The 27,478-nt window shown below is 33.7% G+C and overlaps 2 protein-coding genes across 2 annotated transcripts in view; both read right to left on the bottom strand.

Moving 5' to 3' along the window:
- Nucleotides 1-623: 623 nt before the first annotated feature.
- LOC149799355 (von Willebrand factor D and EGF domain-containing protein-like) lies at nt 624-23,207 on the bottom strand. The gene is made up of 8 exons (XM_089958678.1): nt 22,908-23,207; nt 20,951-21,100; nt 18,858-19,029; nt 12,923-13,113; nt 9,802-10,080; nt 7,915-8,023; nt 4,113-4,236; nt 624-1,800 (listed from the first exon to the last, which is right to left on the bottom strand). Exons 2-8 carry the CDS (start codon nt 21,077-21,079, stop codon nt 1,695-1,697), a joined length of 1,110 nt encoding a protein of 369 aa, XP_089814804.1. The 5' UTR covers nt 21,080-21,100; nt 22,908-23,207; the 3' UTR covers nt 624-1,694.
- The window catches only part of LOC149799354 (von Willebrand factor D and EGF domain-containing protein-like), a 47,275-nt gene continuing 42,893 nt past the window's right edge, over nt 23,097-27,478 (bottom strand). The window contains exons 12-14 of the mRNA XM_089958677.1: nt 27,247-27,435; nt 26,514-26,725; nt 23,097-23,231 (exon numbers count right to left, since the gene is read on the bottom strand). Of these exons, the coding sequence (XP_089814803.1) occupies nt 23,207-23,231; nt 26,514-26,725; nt 27,247-27,435 (426 nt within the window). The 3' untranslated portion in view covers nt 23,097-23,206. The remainder of the gene's footprint in view (nt 23,232-26,513; nt 26,726-27,246; nt 27,436-27,478) is intronic.

Here is a 27,478-nt window from a genome sequence, read left to right as displayed (position 1 = left end):
ACCTAATAATACGCGTATACATATATCAGAATAAATCAATTTTAATTCTCGCTTGAACGATTATATATATATATATATATATATATATATATATATATATATATATATATATATATATATATATATATATATAAGCAGAGCTACAGTTTATACTTAGGATCAGAATAGATAGCTTAAACTAGGCAAGTATTTATATAACTGGGATCGACACAGAGCATTTACAATTCCCCTGTTGAAACTAATGTGATATAGTAAATGGAAATCAAACGTCGCACATTGCATTTGCTTTTCATTTAAACATTTAACACCAGTTCACAGTTCAAGATAGGCTTTACATGGCGGCCAGTATATATGGTGGAGGTAGAGAACTTCTAACGACGGGATGCTACTGGTATCTTTCTCACATACACACATTGGCAGAGCCCGAGATTCGACCCTACGTGATGAGAGATGAAACAGAAGTAATTGGAAGGTGCAATCGCTTTAGACCACTCGGTCATCCTGCGTCCCATAGTTTTTTTTTTGCCATATTATCAGTGGGAAATAAAATTTATATCAGAAAAAGTAGACAGTAATAGTGAACATTATAAGATTTGTATTATTAATGTACGAACAATTCAGTGTAGAACTGAAAAATAATACATTTATTCAAAACGAGCAATAAAAAATTTAAACAGGCGATGAATAAAGATTTCAAAACTATAAAAGACACGTGATTAACGAAATTCACTTTAAACATCAGGCACATGGCATTAATATAAAATATGTGACAACAGAGCGACTCCACGAACACCGGTAAATGTATATGAAATGAATACTATTTCATTTATTTTAAAAATAAAGAAAAAAAATGAAACTCCCGAGTTCGTCTGATACAAATGAAAATGCATGGCTTGATTTTGAACATTATAAAAAGCATACATTCAACTATAACTGAATATTGTTTTCACTCTGTACTATGCTAATTATCAATAATATATATCATGTCGATGATAATTAGCACAGTGCATAGCGAAAACAAAATCTTAAATGAACATATACAATGAAACGAATCTGTTACGATTTGTCTGTATTTTTTCCCTTTTATTATTATAATTGACACAGGTTATTACCATAATAATGGCTAATTTTATTTATGTTAAATTGTCCACAGCCACAATAGCCGTGGTGATCCTACATGTGTTGCAAATTACAAGCCAACAAATTGGCGAGCAAAAGCTGGACATTATTTAACTAGTTTCATAAATTAAATATGAAATCATTACCCATTAGATATTGCTTTTATCACATTTTATTTCAGTAAAAGTATTTAGATAGAAAGAAGAACAAATAATTTCGTTCAATCTAGCAGACGCTGTACCTTTGTTGTGCTAAGCATAAATTCTCTATTTGAAAATTATTACAAATATTATAGTTACGAAGTACATGCATTTATGACTCTACCCATTTATATAGTTCACTCTTTAATCTATAGCGTTTTCTTTGTGTCCAAATACTGTTGGATAGGTCTTTTTATTCTTCCTACTACTTTTCAGATAAATTAAATGTATACAAAAAGTTACATAATGAGGCATTTATCTAGATGAAAATATTAACGACCATTATGCATCAGTTTCATGACAGCATGTACACTAAACTTAAATTCGAGTCCACGTCCGTTTTATGGCTTATGCCTGCGCGCTTAGCGACGGGCTTTAGTCGAAATTCACTGCAACAGATCGAGCAGAATGAGGCCTCTCATTTCTCAATGCATCATTTGCATAATGCACCTCTGGCTCTAGTGCATACATTCCGTTGACTCTGTAAATGATGATAAAAATGTAACAGAATATGTCATATTTTATCATTCGAAACAAAGAGTGACCTTACTGACGAAAACATAAACTATTTTTTTATTGCATTTTAATATGGCAATAAAAGCATATGCTAAATAAACAGCTTTAAAGTAAATATATTTTTTCCATTCTGATCTTCGAGTTCACAATTTATATTTTGTTTAACATTTTATATTTAAAAACACTTTTAAAATAATTAAAAGTAGTGATGTCATGTTCTATGTCATAATTAAGTTTGCCTCATTATCTGTATGATGTAACCTTTAGGCTATGTACGGCTCATTTATTATTCTTAACTCTAAAAAATACGTTTTCTAGGCTGATCAGTTCTGCAGCTATGAAACTCTACTAGTGTTTTGAGCATACCTTGCTAACACACACACAGACACACAGACACACACACACATATAAATTTAATATTCCAATATCCTCGATATACCAAACTGAGATTCGCCCATAGACTATGTTTAGAACAGTAGACTACTGATAAGACTCTAGATCGGTGATGAATTTCCACTTATTTATCATTAATAAAATACGAAAATAATTAAACTGAATAGGAATAATTCCCGTTTCCTTTAGCGAATTATACCTGTTCCACAATTGCATTCAAATTCCCCATGAGTTGCCTCTCTCCCTCCTTACCTTCCTCGCTCCCTCTCTCTCTCTCATTTGTATCATAATTGACAAAAATACATTAATTCATTTTAGTGAGGGAGAAATAAATGTGAGCTTGATGAAAAGCCATTACAATGTACTTACACCAAGTAATCGGGAAGATGGAAAGTTGTTTTAACGATATGTACACTCTTTATGAGATTGTTATACCGTGTTATACGATATCGTTGATGCAAAGTTGCTACTCATATGTAGACGAGAAGACTGTACGGTAAATTCCTTGCACACCCATACTGCAATTTGCTTACTGCTTTATTTTGCTTTTGTTTTTATAACTAAAATAGTTCTAAACCAGATCATTCTGAAATATTAAATGCTCTCTTTCATGCACCATTAATCATTGTTGTTTGGTCAATCAGCATGACCTTTTACCTCAGTGTTTCCGGATCTCAGTCGGTCTCTCTCATGTTAAAATTGACAGAACGTTCGACCAAGACAAAAAGAACAGAATGATGAATGATACAATCAATTGAATGGATAGTCCTCACCATCACCTCCCCAGCATCTCTCTCTCTCTCTCTCTCTGCGCCATCATAGAAAGCCTAGTGCAAATATCCGTATAATCCGTGAAATAGGAACGTATCGGATTTTCGGCCTTGGCGTGTGATGATGTCTTTGGAAATACAATGGTTAAGCTAACAGCCTAACGACGAGCTGAGTGAGGTGGAGGAGAAACACAATCGTATGACCAGTAGCAATGGTACCCTAAATCACAATAATGACATTGTTCAACTACAAACAACTGGAAATGTATGCATTACCACTTTTTTTTTCGTCGTTTTTCTTAGCCTCTTCCCTACTCGTTTTGATTTAATCAATGGCTTCCCTTTCACTGCTGGGGACTCTAGCCTTGCAATGCTTCTAGTCCTCTCTTTTCTTCATTTAAATTGACTTTCAAGTGTAACTCATAAGCGTATTTTTATTTATTAATCATAATGAATGAAAATAGGCGCTCGGAAAAGGAACAAATTAACAACAGGTTGACTAATATATACAATAGCTGCAGAATAACGTTTTGTGTGGGAGAGATGTCAGACGTTAACTCCCACTGTAAAGCACTGTTTCTTGCACACAATCTTAAACTCGGTTGCAAAATGTAAACATGTGCATATATAAGTGGCATCAATAAAAGATATGTACATTATATATCATTGATACACCACTCCTTCGTTGTATGATTTTTCGATATATAGAAACTAGACCAAAGCTCGTTTCATTGCATATTAAGGATACAATGTATATATATGTTGTTGTTGTGGGGTTTAACGCCATTTTTCAGCACGATGGGATATACATGGCGGCCAGTATTAATGGTGGAGGAAGAACCCGGAAAAACCCCAGAAAGAACCACCGACCCACGAGAAGCTACTGGCAAGCTTTCTCACATGCCCACATTGGCTGAATCTTAGACTCGAACCGCCGCAGACAGAGGTGAGATGGCAGTGATCCGTAACGAGGAGCGCTTTAGACCACTCGGCCACTCGGGGCCCCTGTATATATATATATATATATATATATATATATATATATATATATATATATATATATATATATATATTGTAAATATTTAATGGAAGAATAAAGCCATCTCAATCCTACCTTGGTGTATGCTTTATGCATACAATCACTATCATTATTATAAGGATTATCGCCACTATCCCACCTATTACAGCCCCTATAATAACTGTTTCATGTGATGTCTTTCCGTCATTGCTTGTGCATTCTGAAACAGAAAACATGGTAAACACTTAAAACTATGTTGCAAATTACGTTACATAGCAAAGTTTCTGCTTTGACACACACAAAAAATGAGATCACTCCCTTATTTTAGCCACTTTTTATGTCCAACAGTGATTTATATATATATATATATATATATATATATATATATATATATATATATATATATATATATCGTACACTTCCTAAATTAGAACTACCCCCATTTTAAAATTGCAAGCTGGATTTCACCTCCAGTCCCATCCACCCACCCGCGAATACTATGTATTTACGGGTATAGAACTGTAGCACAAACTGCAGTTTGCATGAGTGAAGTGTACAACATGTACATCAATCCATCTACTTAATTGTTGAATATTGTTCTTTATGTGTTTATCTTGAAATAATCAATTTCTTTGCCTAATAGCACTTCTGGAATCTGGGAAAACTCAACTTTTCAAACTTTAAGGTTATCATATATATTTATTTGGCTTAGGGACTTTCATCAAATGTATAAATACACAAACTGAAATATCACAGAGAGAGAGAGAGAGAGAGAGAGAGAGAGAGAGAGAATTTAGATTTTTCCTTGCTATTCTAGTCGGTGTCATTAGAATGAGGCAGAATCACGGGTAAAGACATTTCTAAACGTTTCTTGGGCCGTCCGAGAGTGTTTTGATATAACGTGGATAATTACTAAAATGGTTTTCCAATATTTTGTGGTTTAGCCATCGACTACCTTTTATTATATTTGAAATTCTAATGATACTTGAAGTGAGATATCAACCTCATTACCCCTTTATCATAACGGATTATCTGTTTATAGTGATTAAGAACATAGTGGCTGTATCCGTAACCAATACATGGTGATACGCTGTGCATCTGCATGCACACACACACCCTCCAACTGATCTACCAACAAATGCAAATAGCGCAGAATGATCATTTTGTAAAATTTATAGCATTAAATGTCTTTATTTCCAGCACATGATTTCCCGAAAATGTTCCTGTACACCAATACTGCATTAGGTCTTACAAAGTCAGATTTGCTCTGCATATGTAACTAATGTATGTTTGATATAATTTTCGTAAGAGGATTGAAGCGAGGATTTAAGATTTAGAATTTAAAATATGTAAAACAATACGAATATACTTATGTGAATTGCATACTAAGGTCGCCGCTATTCTTTTGTTAAGGGTTACATTGCTAATGTTAGTTCCGAATATTAAAACCCGCGATCGCATACGCGAGTCTTTTAAATCGAAAGAACTATTTATCAGCCCGATAGCCCCATTAGAATGCAAGTTTTATTCGAGAAAAATCGCTGATTAAGGATTGGATACAACGTATCATGCTTGTTGGCTGTGACTGATATTGACATGGACTCCAAATGATAAACATAGGTAGCCATTTTGTAATACGCTATTGTAACCGTGATAATTAAAATCAATGTTGAGACATCGAGTCTACAATCCATCCACTTGACACATGTAACGATTTCACTTGACAAAATTAATGGTTATCCTAGAAACTAGCAATTATTACACTAGAAAAAGTAATCATTACACTAGACACAATTAATTATTACACTAAACAAATATAATGATTACATCATAGTCAGTAACGCTTTGAATGACGATTTAAGTGTCTTTGCTTTAAGCAACAAGATGGTCGCATTACCCGGGGCCCTGGAAATATCTGCACAGGAATTATTTCTCATTTGGGACCTGCATTTCCGGGTCGTTTAAGGTGCTCGCTTTTACAGATCACTCACACATCTCATCTCTGTCCCCGCGAGTTCGAGTGTGGGCTTGACCAAAGTGGGTATGTGAGTAGGCTTGCTTATAGCTTCCCGTGGGTCTTTCCAGGATCTTCACAGGTTCTTCCTCCACCAAAATTATACTGGTTGCAATGTATTGCATAACATGTGCCGAAACATTGTATTAAATCCCAGAAAAACAAAACAAAAGCAAAGTTTGTTTCTCGCTTCGGCGGTATGTAGCAGAAACGAAACTGCTCCTAGTGTCAGAATCTGATTTAAAAGAGAAGCTCACAGTAAATTTTGTGGAAGGAAACACACGAAACAGCGGGTAAACAGTTAGTGAATGGAGGGGCTGGGATTTTTCCTTAAATAATATATCTGAGATGATATTATAATGGGCAGGAAATCTAGCCTCTATTGTTTTAAAACAGTTACAAATTTAGTTCATTCATCGTAACATCGTAAAGCTTTCGGTGGTAAAGTTGCGTGAGTGGTAATACTGATATTAGTGCCTCTACTTCGTATACTGGGTTACGACATCGCAGCTAGGTGGGTGGGTGTTGTCAACATTCACGAACAATATTAATTTATTCATTAATTTACTGTTATTGAATACCAAAAACAACGATTGGTATGATTCTCGGGTACATTTCATTTTCCCATATGAATTGATGATTAGACTCATTTCCAATTTTTACATATTTGGAACACTCGTCGTTATCTCGCATAATGGTTAAGGGTCGCTTACAACATCACTCATTTTTAAGCTAAAAGATTTATTTGTACTGCAAAGTTTGACTATTGAGAAATACATTTGTTGGTAGCACACTTAGCTAACACTATGGGTTATATAGGGTTTTAATTACAATTGTTAATCAAGGTGTAGTTTTGTTGTTATTGGTAGCAAAGTAGTGTATCCCTGCAAGCGAGCGCTCGCAGAATTTTACCCTGCGTTTGCTACCCAGCGAATGGCAGAATTTTCCCTGCCAAGCACATAATTCTGCATACTTTTGTGGAGATATAAAAGGCTTGTCAGTGTCTCGGGTTTCCGAGGGTTACGTTAAGAGCTCCTTACGTTTAAACAGAGCGTGGGAAAATCATTTACTACTTTTACGACGAATACCATATAAGGAAGTGCGCAAAGAAAAGGTAACGCTTTAGTTTATTATTTTCAGCTAATCAGAATTCACAGTTAGTTCACGATATCTACATAAGTAAAAGAAAAACAAAAACATAAATAATAAAAAATAAATAAAAATAATAAAAAAATTAAGATTTTTTTTTTAGAGTACATTTTTTAAAGCTCTAAAACTAGGTTTTAAAATCTACATCTGTGTACTAAAACCTTTATGGATATATATTTATTCATTGTTATGTTTAAAATCAGCACCATCAACTTCAGTATCTGCTTGATCAGTTAAATAGTGTTCAGACAGTAACTTTTTCTACCACATCTGCATAAGTATGGCAAGACAGAGGTTAACACATTTTTCTGCGTCCTCAAATTTTTGTAGAAAAGTTAAAAAGTCACACATGACGATATATGGTATCGAAGAATTGGTGGCCCATTTTCAAAATAAATCGTCAACTTGCGTAAAATTTATTCGGCAAACTGATGATTCGGTGACGACTCGCATCGACTAATTTTTGCCTTTCAGTGAGGTATCTAATGTATCACTTTTGTCGTATAGCGAGTTGTCGCATCGAGGAATTGTTCATTCAGCGTTATGACATTCGGTGATTTATAGTAAATATGAAAATCGTGCTAACATACCTGCATATATTTCAGCTGTAGAGAAAGACTACTAGAAAGATATAAAAATTATTCCTTTCAAAGCATAACGGACTTAAAGTTTCATATGCTGCTAAAAAAAAGACATGTTTTAGGCCAAAATAACGATAACGTACAGTTAACTCACCTCCAGAAAAGGAAAAAGGATCATTTTCATGCCTGCATTCTTTACAGGCATCGGTGGGATCCTTGTCACCTTGAGAATAACACTCGCCATCTATATAGCATTTTTCTTTCTGTGTAGGGAATAATGTAAATGAACAAAACAATGGAGCTTATTACACACGTTTTTATATGAAATTGTATCATTATACTTGCCTTTCTTATCTGTTCCTCCCTGATACTACTATCAATGTATAACATTCGGGAGGTTACTTCTCTTTAAAATCATTTTAAACAGGCAACTCAAGAGTAAAATATAATTACCTTTTAAATAATTTTACTCAACCCGAACCCATATACCTGAATTCCTCAAACATTTCCAACTTGACTGGAATGCGTGAATTCATTTAAAGTGCTTATCGTTATCATCAGATCACCTTGTAGTAAAAACTACATATGGCTGAGGTGAAATTAAGAAACTTTATTCAAAATGCAGTTAACGAAATATACCAATTTATATTTCCCCAGAGCAGCTTAATACGTATTTCACCAATTGTGGCGTGAATGAGCATTCCTTATCTTCGTGGTGTTCGGAATCATGACACACATCTACAACCAATGAAGCTATCATGTATTTAAGATAACAAATAGATTTCATGATAATGGCTGATCTTCACTTAGTTCATATAACATCAATTTCCAGCTTCCTCCTCTGCCTTGCGCTCTCATTTCCCCCAGCTTGGTTTTGGTGTAGTTGTTATTATTATTATTAGTGGTATTATTATGTTTTGGTAATGTTCATCCTCGTTTTATTAATGGTGTTGCTAAGGCTAGTTTGTTGTTTATATCGTTTTCATTGCTGAAGTTATACTGTTATTGTCCAAATCATGAACCAATGTGACCCACGGATGTAAGGAACATAGGACATCATTTCCGTATGCATATTGTATATACAAAGATAAATATGAGTGAAAAGCAGCTGAACGATACATTGTCTCTCACTCAAGAAAAATATGTAAGAAAACTTATAAGGTGAACAATCAGATAAATTGAAGATGAGTGAAGAAGTGAAGAACAATAAATAAATTTCCTGCCGAATGCTTCGTAGTAATGTTTTCCTATACATATAACGCCAAGGAAATCACATAATATTTCCACAACGAGGTTCGTTACATCTAAATATTTTATCACCGATGAATTAGAAAGGTATTAAAACTCTGAAATTCTGCTAAAATATTTAACAAATACAAATACTATTTTTATTTTGTATCAAAATGTCATTTTTTTCTCTTAATTCCTGATAAAACCAAAATTGATTTGACTAGTGTATATTGTGCCCTTATTGATTGCTGAAAAAAAATGTAATTTCACGAAGAGACATTACCTCATCATAAATGATAATTGCTTCTACCCTCGCTTTAAAGCGTGTTCTAACAGGTACGTGCAAATGACTTACGAAAATGAACTAGGTTGAACATAATTCAGTCCACACAACACAGCGATCAAATAATTATTTTACTACAATCCACCGAGGAGTACATATTTAATTACTTGTACTAATCAAGGCTAATCTGTCCATCAGTTTTTGTTTTTATTTCGCATCTGATTTATTTCATTGGGTTTAATATATGCTGAGAGTTTTTCAGTATATGGTGGTGGATGACATTCTTGTGTACTCCATTAGGTCAATTGTGAATGCGACGTTTCTGATTAGGTCACCTTCGCAAAATGAATTAAATGTGATCCGAGTTTTGCGCATAAATTACGAAAACAAAATCAGCATCCACAGAAAAATGGATGGAAATAATTCATAATTTTTTTTGTCGTGTCTTCATTTTAGTTTGAAAAGGATTGACATATAGTCCTAATAGAACTTTCCTGGCATGGGTTTTATAACTAAATTTGTATTTACCAATACGTTGAAAATGTATCCGTTGGTAATGTTTTTATAGCCCACACATTCCATGTCGTATATGTAGTATGATTCTTCCGAGCCGTAATTTGTCCCGTCATTGCTCAACGACACCATGACGCCAAAAGCCAAAGGAAAGGTACTGTTTCCCAACTGGGAGCCAGGAGAGCGCTTTTTACGGGTTACACATGACACTTGCATATCAGCCTCAAAAGCATTTAATATTTGGGGGTCTCTCACAATTGTCTCCAGAACCTCCAGGGTTCCGTTAGGGAGAACCTTAATAAAGAAACTGATAATTAATTATCTATTTGAATGTAGTTAAAAATACAATAGATCCTTAATCAATTTAGTAGCGGTGTTACACTATTTAGTACTTTCATTAACAACTTATTAGGGAGGTTAGAAAATTTAGTACTTCCTTCAACAACATATTAACGAGGTTAGAAAATTTAGCACTTCTTTTACCAACATATTACCAAGGTTAGACAATTTAGTACTTCCTTAACAATTATGAAAGAGGTTAGAAAATATTCTACTTCCTTTAACATAATATTAACGAGGTTAGATAATTTAAACTTCCTTTAACTTCTTGCTATTCACAATATAATCAAATATATATATATTATATATATATATATATATATATATATATATATATATATATATATATATATATATATATATACTCTCAATCTTTCGTTCAACAGGTCATAAGGTCAGCAGGATAATCAACAAAAATGTTGATTTTAGTTAGCACGTAGTTTTCATTTACGTGTCTCTTCGTTTGACGCTCTAATACCTTGCAGTACATTACAGAAACGCCAGAATGAACGAGAATTACAACGACTTCAGTGGTATAATTTCATGAGTTACATGTTTGTAGTTTGCTGCTCGTTGTTCTTTCGAAACAAGCCTACTATTCGTATCCAACTTGTGTATCCAGAAAGATACCAAAGGTCGTCCAATCAGATACAAGATTACCTAATAGATATACGAATGCCCGGCACGTATTTAAAATCATTCAACATATTTACGACTAAAACCAACTTTGACCAAAATAATAAATATAATCGGTAGAATACTGAAAAGCAAATTCAATTAAATTCAAGATCACATCATTCATGCGAGTGTATCGCGCTAGTAATCATACACTGTCCGAGATTATGACGATGTAAGCAATATTACAACGGGTCAGAAAAGATCTCAGAATGGAGAAAAGTTCCAATACTACTCATTATTAGGTATGATTCTACCTCATTACTGAATCATTTTAGATATAATAATGATAAAAATATGAGTCTTTGTCCAAAAGCTTGATCCAATTCAAATCAGAAATATGGCCTGCGGAATGGGAACAAATAATTATTAACATATGCATGACGAAGAGAAAAGCACAACAAATGCACTGTCATACACTTAGCTTACTATACATTATGATTAGATGAACTAATGACGAAACATTGAAGCTGATCCTATTCAATCAAACTTCATATGCACCGTGTTCGTTTTATTTAACTTATATTCATCACATTGCATGTCCATAAGGTATGGGATTTCAAGAGAGTGCTAAATGGAAAATTTCGTCATACATGCACTGACTAAAAGGAATATTACGTATAATTAATTATATTTGCCTGCCACCACATCACTGCCGTGCTTTAATTACAAACATAGAACTCACAATAACAAGTAGAGATCACATTATTAACAGTGGCGATTCCTGGTGACGTGGTCAGACCAAGTCTGCATCAGTACTAACCATTTTCTCGTCTTGTTACAAATTTATTCATTTTTTCCAAAACTTTCAAGAAATAGGTCGTCAAATAGTTATCAGGGTTATTACTTTTTGCATGTGAAATTGCCGACAACTATGAGACTTTAGTCAGATATAGTAGATGAAAGGATGAGGATCAGAAGCTTTTCTGGCATGTCGAAGGTTGAATTATAATGGCTCATAATGATTCCTCCACAGTATGAAGAAAATCTATCAAGCGTTTTAGGAAATATTAGCAAAAGAAACAGCTCGAACAAAACCTTTAATGCAAATTTTATGTAACTATGGCTTGACTCCAAGATCACTGACATGAGATAGCGTATATCAGACCAAACTGTATTGTTTTTATGAATATTTGTCCAAGTGTGAAACAAAACAAAAACAAAACATTATAGGGATTGGGAAATCTAATCAAACCAAGAACACGTGAATGTGATCCGCTGAATAATGATTTATCTCCATCTATCAATAATAAACATTAAGAGGCTTAGGAAATACATCAAGGAGAAATGTTGAACAAAATCCTTAATGCGCGTATTCTGAGTCTGTGACATTAGTCATACAATAGTGGAGAGATTGTCTCACAGATTAATTTACCTTAGCAGTAATCTGATATGGAAAAACTGCGTTAAGGTGTCAAGCTAATATAAACAACACGAAAAGCTTAGAGTAAACTTGCTATGAATGTGGGCATGGTCCTAATGTTTTAGGTTCGAGAGAGTATGTCTTGTAATAAACTGCCTCATTTTCATAATGATTTATGCCATGTATTAAGAAAATTTATCAACGAATATAGGACATATAAGTAAATCAATAAACGTTAAAGCTATAGTATGTGTCTTGACCCCAGGGGTAAAGAAGCAACCAAACATGATGCAAATTTAATTGCTTTAGATCGAAAATAATTAATACCAAAGAAGGCGAGGTTCAAGCAATGGTTTGAAAAAAATATGCAAATAAAAAATCTTTAATTCTGGACGAGGACGGTAGCCAAAAAAAATGACTAATATGCCACGCTTCTCAATAACATGGGCTCGAACTAACTCCCACGCCTGAGAAATTAAAAAGTTTTCATCATAAACAAAGCAATACTCTTTCTCAGGAGAATTTAATGCTTTGTGAATTTGTAACATAAGCATAATGATCTCTGCATGTTCAGCACATAATTCTAACTCATAATTATAAAACATTATTGTGCAAGGCAATTTAAGAATGCCGGGTTAAACTGCAGCGTGTTTGATGCCCTATCTGTTGCAGCAAATATTCCTCATTTCTTGAAAACTTTGTTGTCTGAAAAGAATTCAAAATAGAATGTTATGTTTCCTTTCAAGAATAAAAACGGACCTGAACTCTCTTCAATTTCTGTTTCGTTACACCTTCCACGATGCGTGTCCCGTACATAGGAAGTGTTCCGCAGCATTGATCTCTACTTGAAGAACAAAAGCCTCCCATATAAGTATCAACTACCTCCGGAAGATCCGCTTTTGAGATAGAGCAATCTGTCCCGATGTATGGATTGTGGCAAACACAACTACCTAAAGAAATAAATAATTGCCTGCATTACACCACATATTGCATAATGTAAATATAACTCATTGTTGCATGGTGAATGGAGTCTGGATCAAAGTTGACCAACGATTCTTGTCAAGCGAGGATAGTATGGTTATAAATCACTTTGCTTCATCGGAAACCTTATCTTAAACAAACTTAGTTTGGAACGAAGTTTGTCTAGTTCTGCCTGTCTATCTGTCTGTCGCTCGGTCGCCGAGGATTTTATATATAACCAGAAGAAAGGGAATTTATAACTTTCAACCGTTTATTTATATGTTTATGTTTCATATGTTATGTATATTTAATTTGTAGTGTTTTTTTATTTCTCCATCATTATGTTTTTAATAATCGTATTTTGCACTTGACCTTGTCCAAGATCAAACTCACCGACGAACGTTGTTTTTATTTTGTTTAACAAATACTTTATAGCTAATAATTTTATAGAATTTAGGTTGAATATTAGGATCATTATCAACAACAAGAAACATATGTATTAGTGTCTGGGTCATGGTTATCGGATTTAGGCCATAAAAATACCTGGTGTACCTGATGTTTACCACATTCTGTATTATTGTTTTAGTGACATAATGTTCTAGAGTGGAGAAATTTTATTAGGTCATATATTTTCAAAAATACTAATTGTGATCAGGGTCAAGCAGAGGGTCTTATAATCTTGTTTATCTAACAAATATTTATTCTTGCTAATCAGTCTTACTGCCGTGTTCTGTATTTGATCTGGGCTGGAACTATTTATTCAAATTATTTATTCATTGCAAATACATAATGATCATCTATACTATTCGTGTTAGAAACATTAATTGGGAATTATATTTAATTTAAACGAACAAGGACATCTTTGGTTATATTATTGTGATTCATAAAAATACTGTTGTCACCTCACCACTTAACAGGTCACTACAGACACATTAATACCTTTAGCATTGGACCTTATTTCGAACACTGTGGAAATTTAATTAAAAATATTTATTAGGATTTGTGGTAGAACTGTTTGGACTATTTTGGGATTTAATTTGCACTACTGTAATTTCGTTGTTAGATTTTCGCTTTTTGTCCTAGGAAATAAATTACTTGTTGAATGTTACAAAATCTTGTTGACGTTTGCTGTTTTCCATTGCTTAGTTTGAGACCATATAGTCGTAATACATGCCAAGCCATATACACCTCGCTGAAGCTGCCTTACTGAATGGCACGTCCAATTATACTTTTTCTCAATATGTATTTGATTTTACTTGTCGCGGGCAGTAGCGTGTTCATCCTCTAGTGGATACATGTTTCAACACTGTTTCTGATGCACATTCGAAAGATCCTTGTAAGGTGAAGTGGATGGGCGATCCTTGTTTATACGGCTGTTCATATATATATATATATATATATATATATATATATATATATATATATATATATATATATATATATATATATATATATATATGTATATATATATATATACCTTGGCATTTGCAAGTTGACAAAATTACGATTTATTGCTGCAGGAATTCGGGTTTATTATTACATAGTCTCTTACATTTATTTGCATAAGTTATATTTTGGAATAACTAAACATATCATGGTTTATAGCTCTTCTATATTTTAACAAAGTAAAGGCTCTAGCTAGTGTTAAACCGTTCATATAATGAAAGTGAATGGAAAAAGCTTATTCCCTTCACAAAAAGGGTGAGGGAAGAGCACTTCTTTCAGTCTGATTTCCATTGTGTTGTGTACCACCTATTGCTTTTTATATACTTAAAGATTTTATGAATTCCTTACTGTTATGTTTGATGTCAATTTCGGTATATTAGCGTGGAGTCGTACCAATCGGATTTAAACATATATGATTATTTTTCCTGTCGATTCGCAACAAACGCTGTTTCCAATCGATATTGGAATCAAGTAAAATACCACTCACCTACAATGTCTTGGAGACGACACGGGTGTCCTTAGCAATAATTTAAAGTTCGACATTTCAACTGAAGTAAAAGTTAATATGTCAGAAATAGCTTGATTTCCAGAATCGAATCAACCAGTTTAAATACTCTTTATGGTTGTGAAACGGCACAGCGCCGTCCCACAGTAAGGCAAACCTCTCTTTTAAAATAACAACTGTGTTTGGTTCGAGGTACTTGCAGGTCTCGAAACCGCTAAATATCGTTAGGAAGCCAGACAAACAGTGGCAAACATATCATTGTGGTTTAGGGGCGCATATTGGTGCATCATCGTGAAACGGAATGCAACTGTGTGACTATCATTCAAGACTATGCGCTTCTATTCCACAGTAGGGGAAAAACACCCTAGCTGAGGAATGAGTGGTCCATGACAGGTGACCAATAAAGATCCTGGTTGATGAAGAAATGGGTGATAAGAAGTAGAGATCAATTTCCTTCTCCTCTACTCATTTCAGAACAATACTATGTACAAAATGTCTGCATCTAAAGCAAATAGCCAATTTCTGATTATCAAACCATATCAACCCTACTTAAATATCAATCAGTAAGGAATGAATGTTTAACCATACATTTGCAAGATATGTTGAGCACCTTATATATCATACCTCTTTAAAGGCCATGTATAAAAGATTAAAACCTCTCTTTCTCTAGCATCCATAATACATAATAAAGGATATGTTCAGTTCATAACTTTGGTTATAATGGGAAAGAAGAAAGTTAAATAATACAAAGCATTTATGAAGTTGTTATGTTTATGATGTGTTGATTACAACCATCATCATTATTATCTCATTTAGGACATTCTATTCCTTTTTCTTTTCTGTATTATTTTTATTTCCCCAAAACAATTAATTACTGCGATCTAAACCGCAAATTTCTAACATTACTTCCTAAACATTTTAAATTCAGACCCTAAGGTAAATCAATTAGACAATTGTGCTGAAACCTTTTCCTGTACTTTTTCGATGAACTCATGTTGGTGTGAGATGTCCTAGCACAGGATGAATTTGTTGCGAGGTTTAACAAAGTCTGGACTTTAGCGCTTTTCTTATGAATTATTTCTCGATTTATGTTTTAGCAATCGATACTTTTTAGGGGATTACGCACCAGATGTGGTCATATTTGGAGCTCTTCGCCTGTCAACCGTGTTACCACTTGTGGTGATATGTGGTCTGTCCCGTTACGCTACTAGATTACAGTCACTTGAAAGTGATATATATATATATATATATATATATATATATATATATATATATATATATATATATATATATATATATATATATATATATATATTGCGTCTTTACTACTGATGGATGACTTAGATTGCAATAAGCTATAAATAGGTGTTTACAATTTTAAAATCAGTCTTAGTAATGGACCTGTTGACAAATTGGAGGTAGAATCCATTGGATGGTTGATTCAAGTGGGGTAATTGCGATGTATTGTGAAATATGTCACGTAGGAAGTATTGCGACATAGGTCAAGTAGGACAATATTGTGACGTAAAACCCCAGTGTGTAACTAAGGTGACGAAGCGTACAGTTAATCCATTCATATCTTTCTATGTTCTTGTTGTAATGTCAGTCTGTATATGTGTTTCATGATGGGCTTAGATATCACGTGGTAAGAGATATTTGTTTAGATTATGTATTGCAATTAAAATGTGTTGATTGACTAATTACTTTTCTGGATACTTAGCGAATTCATTCATAGAGTATTTTGAACAGTGTCATTCTACATTTCTAAGGATATTATTACGTCAGCACAAGTGGGTCCTGGAATACGTTCGGAGATATTATTATTTTGTGTTAATGATGTAACGCTTTAAGATTATTTTGGATTCAATTCATAACACTGTTCCTCTTAAATATTTTTTTTGTATGATCAAAACAACTAAATTATTTCTTGCGTTTTACAAAACTTCTTGGTTTTGCTTCTCTGTTTTCTATGTTTACGACAATAATGTCGTAACAAGAGTGACTCGAAATTCTGATTGTTGTTAGTCTGCTTCAAATTAATTTTTGATTTTAAAGGCGTGCGTTTTAACGCCTTGGGGAATCTTAAGAAAATTTCGAATTTAATTAACGAACCATTTGTAGTCATATTGCAGCACTGAAACGAGTTAGGATCTAGGAGTAGGATGCACATAGTCTATGAGCCACATTAAATGATTCCTTGTGTGTCCTGGTAATCTTACTGCATTCCATTCTTTACTATAGCGAATAGTTAGAATAACGTTTTTGTAAAAGGCCAGATGAGACTAAATGACATAGTATCAAATCTCTTAATGGGGCTTTCTTTGCCAAGACAGTTAGTGCGAATGATTACAAATAATCGTAAATATATCTAAAACGCTCAGTGGCTTTGAATATAATGTTGGTATCCATTTCCATTAAACTAGTATCTTCATTCAAAGGAGATACTGCGTTTCCTTTAAGTTAGCTAAGAATACTGACATATACTCGGAATTTCAAAGGGGTCGCTTTGATTCACATTTGTATGCCAGTTAATTCTCTCTCTCTCTCTCTCTCTCTCTCTCTCAACGTAAGGACGTGGATTGCGGCTAGGAGCAAACCTGATATGGGTATGAAATTAATTGTAAAACAAAATCATACTATTTAACTACAACTCTAATTATCGCCAGGAGTTACTATTGAACAGGCTGATTGTTGTGAGTGGGACTGTTCCTAAATCCTCAAGTTCAAGTGAAGTTAACCTTCTGTTTAGCAAGCAGTTTCAATGAGTGTTATGTGACATAGATGCTAGTTGACTGAGGAAGGGGATTGGGGATTTATCAAGAGTTTTGTCGTAATACTGACTTATCTAATCACTTGGAGGAAAACTGGGTGATTTTCTTGTGAGATGAGTTATTTATAAATATTACAGGTAGAAATGGACTGATGCAGGCAAATAGCCATTCGTACAAAATCTGTTTGCGGAGAAGGATACGGTGCAGAGTAGTTATCGGTATATTTTGGGGGCATTATGGTGCTATTAATGCAAGAACACGAAATTAAACGCTTTAATGCGTGTTTCAAACAGTTTTCGTGATCAAGGATTAAAATCTCACATCTGCAACAAGGATTGGAGTTGATATTGTCAGATTTAGCAATAGCGAATATCCAGAGTGATTGGATATTGTTCTATAAGTTTTGATTAATTGATTATTTATTCTCCTGGATTTTTGTTGTTGCTTATATAATGTGTTTTCAGATTATATGACTATTTGCGATTGTAGAAACGATTGCAAAATATGTCAACTGGTTTTCATTCTTTTTATTTTAATTTTCCACCTAAACTGTTTATTCTGGAAAATTATATTCTTTAGCGGTGGTTATCTGCTGCCTTGAAGAGAATCCACAGGAAAGCGACCGCAGAGATAAATAATAAAGTAACTAGAAATGGTAGCTCTTGTTTTCAAGGGTCCTATGCTGATAGTGCGCTTACAGTTGTTACATAGTACACATTAGGACAAGCTGGCCAGTTTTCGGAATCAATACTTTCTATATTTGCTCCAGACTAGTTATGTAAGGTGTAACCAAGTGTATTATGCTTCTCGCCAGATGTATTAAATTACACCATTAGTTATTGTGTTCCTTTAGTTTATATGCATTGTATCCGATCGAAAAGTGAACAAGTCAAAGTTGTAAATCCTCTAAGAGAATGGAGACATTAAACAATTAGTATAATGTTATAACAATACTTGTAAACTGAAGATTTTGTAAGCAAAATACATGAAAGGAGTTCATAAATTTCGTTACCATTTATACAGTCACCATGTCCATTGCAATTATTTATGCATACAGAGGCGTAGAAATCTCGAACCGATTCTTTATGCACCATCCTTGTCACGCTGTCTTTCCTTATGTATCGTTCAGTTTCGGCAGAGAAACTTGAACAATGGATATCAACCAGTTGTAAATCAGATGTAACCTAAAAGTAATAATTACATGTCTTACAGCTGTTTCGATGGAATGCAGACACTATACTATTATTTATGTACAGTTCTTTTCTCGTGCATATGACGACAGTTACAATGTATTTGCATTGCAAATAATGTTTCCAAAGAAAATAGTTTTGTGACTTTACTTCTGCAAACACAAATTAAACAGCCAGAGATTAAATATTATGACAGCGTTGATTTGCTTTCAGTGTTACGGACGGCTTTATAAAATATAATCCCAAAACAAGTTTATAGAGAATAGGAAGTTTTTTTAAATCTTTATCTAGTGAATCATTTCAGGATAAATTTACATGTCTTTAATGAACATTCGATACAAATGAAAATGTTTTTCCTTGATTTGATCGTCATTAGTAAAATTCTAAGCAAAGCTACCTATGTAATAATTTTTGTTTGTTTCATATCTGTCTTCTTAGTCTAGGCTTCACGTGTTTACACTGTAGATTTTATATATAGGGAAATTACAATGATCTCTGGTAGATAATCGATTCATGCAAGAAGCAAAAACAAAAATAGTTTGCATAATGCAAATACAAAATCGTATGCCACAAGGTCAATACATGTATCATTTAACACTGGACAAAAATACTGAATAATGGCGTCACCGATATCCTCAGTATGACTGTCAAGCAAAAGTGCCGCAGTTGAATAACGATTTCTGGTTTTCTTTCAATAAACATGCACGCTATCGAACTTGCAACGATTTCAAGTCAGAGCTTTTTAACGGAATATCCATCAAACTTTCACCAAGGTAAATGTGACCGAACTGCTTATAATAGTGTATGTCTGTGTCTTGCTTTGCTATTTCCTAAGTCTCAGTTGTAATGTGATTAATGCAGATAAATACTTTCAATTAACGCACAATTACTAAAAGCATGTTACAGAAATTGCCACAAAGCCATGTTTTTATTATCTGTAACCTATATACACATATAAAAGACCGTCATTTTCAGCATGTATTGGGCAACGATACTTACTATTCAATACAAATAAATGATCTTTATAAACTTATTTTTAAAGTTGATACAGATGCTCGATGTATTTATAAAAACATAAGAAGACATTCTGTACGAGCTGTATAAATTAATATTACTCCAAATAATCACAAACTTAAATGCACTGAACGGATTATAACAAACATCGACAATTACTAATTAAAGATTTTCGAATATATATCCTCATACAATATTTGGCATATTTCCTTGTATCCAAGAAATTATGGATCATCTCTATGAAACAAATTGTTATGCACTTTTATTTGGAAATAGCCAGCAGCATAAGAAAAATACAAGACATCGTACTTGTTTGAAAAATGCACTGTATTCGTATCATTGAATTTGATCGCGAATATGTTTTCGTGTGCTTCGGGGTTGATCAATTTCTGCAGTCATTATTGAAGTGCTGAAGGCATTCAATCAAGCAAACATAACTCAAGAGTTATATTCATTCGACATTTATAATGTCTGCAGTACATTAATCAGCCATTGTTCATATCTTATGAATACATGACACGGAATATGTGGGGATATAAGACTAAATTAAGGTTGCCTAATGAAGCGAAACTATGAGTCACTACCAGCGGATACTATAATTATTAACTAATTAGTGGCGGATGAGTATCAGGTCGCTATGTTGTTCAAGAACTTGTGATTTCAAGCTTCACTTTGAAAAAGGTTTTTGTTCTCAATTTCGTCAGAAATAATGTAGTTTGTATTAAGGGCACTTTGGTCGACCCTACACATTTTAGATCGGTTTCTCGGAGAAATAATGCACGTTTATTCACAATACTATTTCATGAAGGCGTAAAATCTATTGATTACTGCACACAATGTAAATTACTTTCAAATCTTAGAAGACTTGCCAATGCCCAGTTGTTTTACTACACGTACGTACATTTAGATCTAAAGCACAATCATGCAATGCGCTTTCTTTGCTGACAGTATTGTTTGTAATGCCTTCAAATTTGACAGCCACACAGCTTCTGTTGAATATCTCCTCACATGTTCGTCTTGCTTCTTCCATTGTATATGTTAAAGTTGATCTCTGAAAAATGTAAAATGGAATTTGTCAAAACGTCCATTATCAAAACTTATATTTAATGAATTCTTAGAAGCAAAATATTTTATACTCCATTCTTTTATTTCATCGTTTATTTGGGCATCCTGTGGCAGCGGTTTGATTGTTATGATTGATTTGGACATAGTTGACGATTTGCATATATAAAATTTTTAAATGACCCCCGATTGCTACAAATGATTTAAATGCATGGATTTCGTCATTTGTTTTCAAATATTTATTGGTAGCATAACTATTGTAAATACTCAGCAATATGTAGGTGCTGCTACAAATAACGAAACTTGATGACTTTGTGATTTGAAAAGGACAACTGAATTTCTGGAGACAACAAATGTTCCAATTTGAAGGGCATATATTCCGAATTGTAGCACTTTTTAAAGATATTAGAACACTAGACGATGTAGATATAATCATGAAAGATACATGAAATATTGCATTGGTTGTGGTGAAAGTTATACTTTTACGTGTTTCGGCTCTTGTAAACAGTAACAAGAAAAAAGTGAAGAGAACAAACTTTGTAAAATTTAACAAATAATTTATTTCCTTAGAAAAGCAAGGTAAAAATTGAGAAAAAGAACTTACAGTTTTATAATTCTAATACAAAAATAATCCAAGATTAATCCAAGAATTCAAAAATAGAAGTTCTAGTAATAAAATGTCCTAATGAAACTGAGTTCGAATCCCGATGAAATCCTAAATGGAAAGCGATGACGTATGCGGTGGTCAGCTTCGTATTCATGTGTCAACACCTGTTTGTTGAATTAGAGAAATAATATTCCAGTGTTTACATTTTTTGTAAATTTTTATAACTGTTCTTGTCCAAGAATTCATTTAGAGCATAAGTATTTGCAAGCAAACATAATCGTTTAGAACCCAAATAATTTGAAGAAAAATTAAAAATTCAACTCAAACTGGTCACAGCAAAAAACCACTTTGACTTCTTAAGTGTTATGGTAAGAATAGTTGTTTCTCAATGCATCAATAATAAATATAGCTATGGCACAAGACAGATGCCCGGATGTGAGTGATCCACTGGGAAACCCTAATTGATACATGTTATTTGTCACGTACTCCCAGTATGGCCTTGACCAAAAACCACTGATTTTTACTCTGGGAAAGAATTTTAAAAAATATTAAGTTGTTTACACAAACTCTATGCTAGTTTTTGAATCAATGTCAGGAACTAGGTTAGCATTAGATACAAAGTTTCTATTATTAGGATTTCGAAAAACTGAACTGAATTTCTGGAAAATGTCAAATTCAGTAAATACAATTACATTAAAATGGCATGTAATGGAATAAAAATTAAAACTAACAAACAAACAATTAAATTAAATCAAATACAAATTAAATCAAATATACATAACCATACAGATGTTCGGTAGGAAATAATGCGGACACTAACTCTCAGTTAGGCAATGTATGTATGAACGCCAGAAAACATGAGACTAAGAGAACGTCTTCTATCTTGCAGATCTCTGTGTTTGGTGGTAAGAAAATAAGATGTATATTTACCACAAATTCATATCATCAGACGATTCTTTGGACTGAGAGATAATAAACATTTTATTTGTTATCTAAAGGAATGCGCTGAAGACACAACAATATCAATAGCTACATGTAATGTTCATGCTAACAAAAGGTTTTGATGCAGAAAAACAGAAAACATGTAATCTCGAATACAGAAAGACTTCAATATCCTTTATTTAAACGATAATCAATATGAGTTTTTTTAAAATTTCAATTAAACACCCAATAATAAAAAATAAATTACCTTTGTCAGTGCATGTTCTTCAAGATGCGTTTCTTTCTCGTAATCCCTTTTACTCAGTATCCGCTGAAGTTCTCTAGAATGTGAGACGGCCGAACGCTTGGATTTGATGTTACAACTATCGTACTGTCTACCCGGAAATTCTATTTTTGCTGTGCAGGAAAGATATACGCTAGGCGAGCAAAGTGGGTGTGTATCGTTTCCAGAAGCTAAAGATGGTGAGGTCGCTGTTTGAAGTGCTCTTGGGCAAACACAAAGATAATATTTTTCCTCCCAATAGTCAGGATCATGGTTCAACGGATTTAAAAAGACTTTGAGACGTGTACCCTATAATAATTATAATAATAAGAAGAAGAATAGTTAGTAGCAGGGTAATTAGAAAAACACGAACAAACTACCAATCAGAAAATCTTAATCTGCATGCAAGACAAGTGGTTCAGCACTAACCCTTGTAAGAAATAGAGATACACAATTTGTTGATTGGCGATTAAACCTTTAAGGATCATACAAGGCATGCAACACTGTACAGCGTTTGAATACAAAGCAATATGAAATGGAATTATGACATAGATTATTTTTTATTTGGCTATTTCTATAAAGTTATCTCTCCCACGTAAAATCACTAAGTGTGTATGGTTAGGACTTCAAGCACATTTTATGATCTATCAATCTATCTATCTCTCTCTTTGTCTCTGTCTGTCTGTCTCTCTCTCTCTCTCTCTCTCTCTCTCTCTCTCTCTCTATATATATATATATATATATATATATATATATATATATATATATATATATTGTACATCTTCTTGATTACGGATCCGTCAGCCATAGAAAAACTAGTAAGGGCAATACTGAAAGATTCATCGAGCATCACAAAAAGCACCTGAATTCATATTAAGCACTGAATTTAAACAGCCACATGTTAAGAAAAGATCTGATGCTTTGTCAGTTAAATGCAATACCGCTGTGACTGTTGATAGTGTGGATTCATATTGATGATGATGTTATGTAAATTGCTTCTAAAACACATCTATGAAATACATTATCTTAATCCATGATTTATATCGATCTTGAAAAAAGTACAAGAGATAGATCCTTCTTTTGCTCCAAACGTATTATCAACAGATGTTCGTAATTCTAAATTCGTTTCTCATTATCATGTTTTATTAAGCATTGTTGACTGTATTGCTGTTGCTTTTAGGTGTCTAAGAAAAACGCATATTAATGTAGTGCATGTTTGTATGTGTGCACGTTTTAGCTGCTAGCCCTGTAAAAGGGTACGACATATTTATGCGTGACTGTATGAAACGCAATACATATGCTTTGATTTGTTTCATTTTTATCACCATGTTTATTATACTTACGTATACTATCCAGCATCTAGAATTGTAAGTAAACTGTCCTGTTGTGTAGCAACATGTGTGTGTGTGTGTGTGTGTGTTTGTGCGTGTGTGTGTGTGTGTGGGGGGGGGGTGATGTGGGGAGTGGGAGGGCATGCCTAAAACAGTATTCGTGATAAAGGAAGTTACATCTTTGTCTTTGTGTCAGTTTTAGAACTCTCTATACTGGAATGTTTTAAAGGGAAATCTCGTCTAGCTATTCTGTTAATTGCGAATCTTTTGAGGACACATGTAACAAGATGACTAATTGGGAGTAATATCTCTTGCCTAGAATACATAAACTAACATTTGACTGTTTTGCTCACCAGGCTTATAGAGTAGGGTAAGCACACCTTATTTGCAAACACTATGCAAACTATCTACCAAACTGTACATCATATCACTTTTACCTATTTTTCTATCATAATCAGTCTTTCTAAAGACAACGGTATCATTAGTAAGCACTGTCTCGGTCTCGTGCAAGAGCACAAGGACAAAAAAACCAACGACACAAATATGTGGCCTCAAGAACGGTAAGAGTTCAATCAATCAGATGAAAAATCGCCTCATTAATATGAGCAAGTAACATTCTTTCTTGCAACAGTCCACAATCCTGAGAGCCAACCATTATTTAATAACTTTATCACAATCAGACCACACATATGGCATCCATAGCGGTATCAAATTTAGCCAATCAAATGAGATATGAGATATTATAATTATGCCTGGATGTTCATCATGATCAAGACCATTCAAGATCTTCATAATAAAAGCCAAGTTGTTTAAAAAAAATCAAATTCGAATGAGAAATATGGCTTTCAAATTTGGCACTAAAATCTCAGCCAATCAGATACAAGATCAACTCATTAAAATATGTGAATCCTATCCCCACGATCGCTACTAATTAAGTGAACAGATATTACAGATCAAAATCGTATTTATGTCGGACGACGAATGCATAGCCATTTCACAAGCTTCTATAGTTTAGTGCCAAGTAAGCTAACTATAGCTAAACACAAAACAAATATTCCCATTCGATTTAATAATAGTAATAATAATAATAATTGATAATAATAACAGCCAACAATATTTCAACCATAACACACATGACAATATAAAAAGCTTTCTAATAGTCATGACTGAAAAATCATTTGTCATACAATTGTTACCAGAATTAACTTCAAAGCAATAACAAATGCATACTGAGGCGCTTTAAAAAACACCCACCTGTATGTGTGGGATGAATCGTATTTCATTAAATTTTCCAAAGAAACTCAATCGATCGATATCAATGTTATTCTACAGATGAAACTACATCTTGATCTAACACGAAGATATCGGTAAAATTTAAAACAAACCACATAATGATACACGAACGCTTATGATATATAAATGGCGTGTTTGCAAGTATTCATCAAATCATGTCTAATATAGAATATATTGTCTTGGAAATTAACGTTTCCATAATAAAATCATGACGCAACAACAGTATTTCCTTTTTAAGAGAAAAGCATATTGCATAGGTCATTGGGGGTGGTCAGCTTCTAGTGGAGCAGAGCCAGGGCATGCGCATCCATAAACAATACGAATATTAACAAATGAAAAAAACAATCACCTATTGGCAACTACCTACTTTGCCATGGTGGTTCCGATTGGCTGAGTGGTATAAGGCGCTCACCGTTCCAGATCACTGCCATCTCACCTATGTCTGAGTGGGTTCGAATCTCGGGCTCGGCCAACGTGGGTACATGAGAAAGCTTGCCGGTAGTTTCTCGTGGGTAGGTGGTTCTTCCTGGGGTTTTCCAGGGTTCCTCTTCCACCATTTATACTGGCCGACATGTATAGTCTATCTTGTGCTGAACACTGGCGTGAAACACTACAACAACAGCAACAACAACAACAACATCAACAACGTTGACATGACACTACTGTAGGAATAAACCACGAAATAGTAAAGGTGCCCATCAGCTTTCAAATTTATGCACCATAATGAATCTCAAAGATGTCAGCCATTGCAATTCATCTGTACATGTTTTGCTTTTATTACAAGACTTGTGTAAACTTTTTCTTTGGCTGCCATATAGGTGATGATGAATTTACCAAGGACTCGTGAGATGTACACCGTAGATATTATGTGTACTTCGTCATGTGTTATCATGACAGTATTATTATAAACATCTGTATGGGTATTTGGTTGAATTAATCCATAAAGTAACATCTACTAGACACCCACCTCCACAAATCTCGAAACTCCACTTCATTGTTTGCCATTCCTCCAGAAGGTGTTTTGAAATCATCATCTGGATTATTGTTTAGTACTCCACACAATCCTTCTGTTTTATTCACATCCTTCACAGACGGCATCACGTCTATATTTAAGCTCGAAAAAGGGTTGGGCCAGTTCTCAATAGATACAACCACCAATGTTCCTAACGGCATATGTATCTAGAGAGAGAAAGTTTGTTTGTATTATTTGTTTTAAGAAAGAACATACATGTAAATTTCAAAATTTATCTTGGAAAGAAATGTAATATGATGGGTGTCAGAGGCGAACATTTGTGGTATATGTTGTTTTGATTAGCTAACATGTATTGTGTATTAAAATGTATGATTCATTTCATTCCCAAACTACCACGTATCTTAGACAATATGTATATTAGAGTTCAAAACATGCAGTATTTCTTATTCTATATTTCATTACAAAACAATGAAGGAGTCAATGTTCCATTTTTACACACACACGCACTAATAAAACTCATTATATTTTTATTCTCAAAGCTACCATTCCATCGGTAACGAATCGTACTTTATTCAATGTCAATTAATGCTGGAATTCTCTGCCCGTCTCCATATAATCCAAAAATCCACATAAAGAATTAATAAAGAACAAAAAGCAACACAAACAAGCAAAAATGTAAAGTCAAAGAAAAAACAATGCAAGATTATCCGAAACAGAAACAATTTACCTCATATTTATATTCCGATATTTTCCTGACAAGCATCAGTCTCTCCTTGCAAGAAACATGCCTTATGAGGACCGGATGGGTGCACACAGCGATGACGAACATCTCACCACCAGCTCTGACAGAAACTGCACAGACACATGTAATATCATATTTTAGGCCCTTGTAAGCTAAATAGGTCTTTATTTGAACCTGTAAGAAAGAAATAAATATTGATTATGTGATGCAATTAGTT

The sequence above is a fragment of the Sinohyriopsis cumingii genome, chromosome 5, assembly GCF_028554795.1.
Source record: "Sinohyriopsis cumingii isolate HCF-2022 chromosome 5, ASM2855479v2, whole genome shotgun sequence".
Lineage (NCBI taxonomy): Eukaryota > Metazoa > Mollusca > Bivalvia > Unionida > Unionidae > Sinohyriopsis > Sinohyriopsis cumingii.
This window is presented reverse-complemented; position numbering and strand designations above follow the sequence as displayed.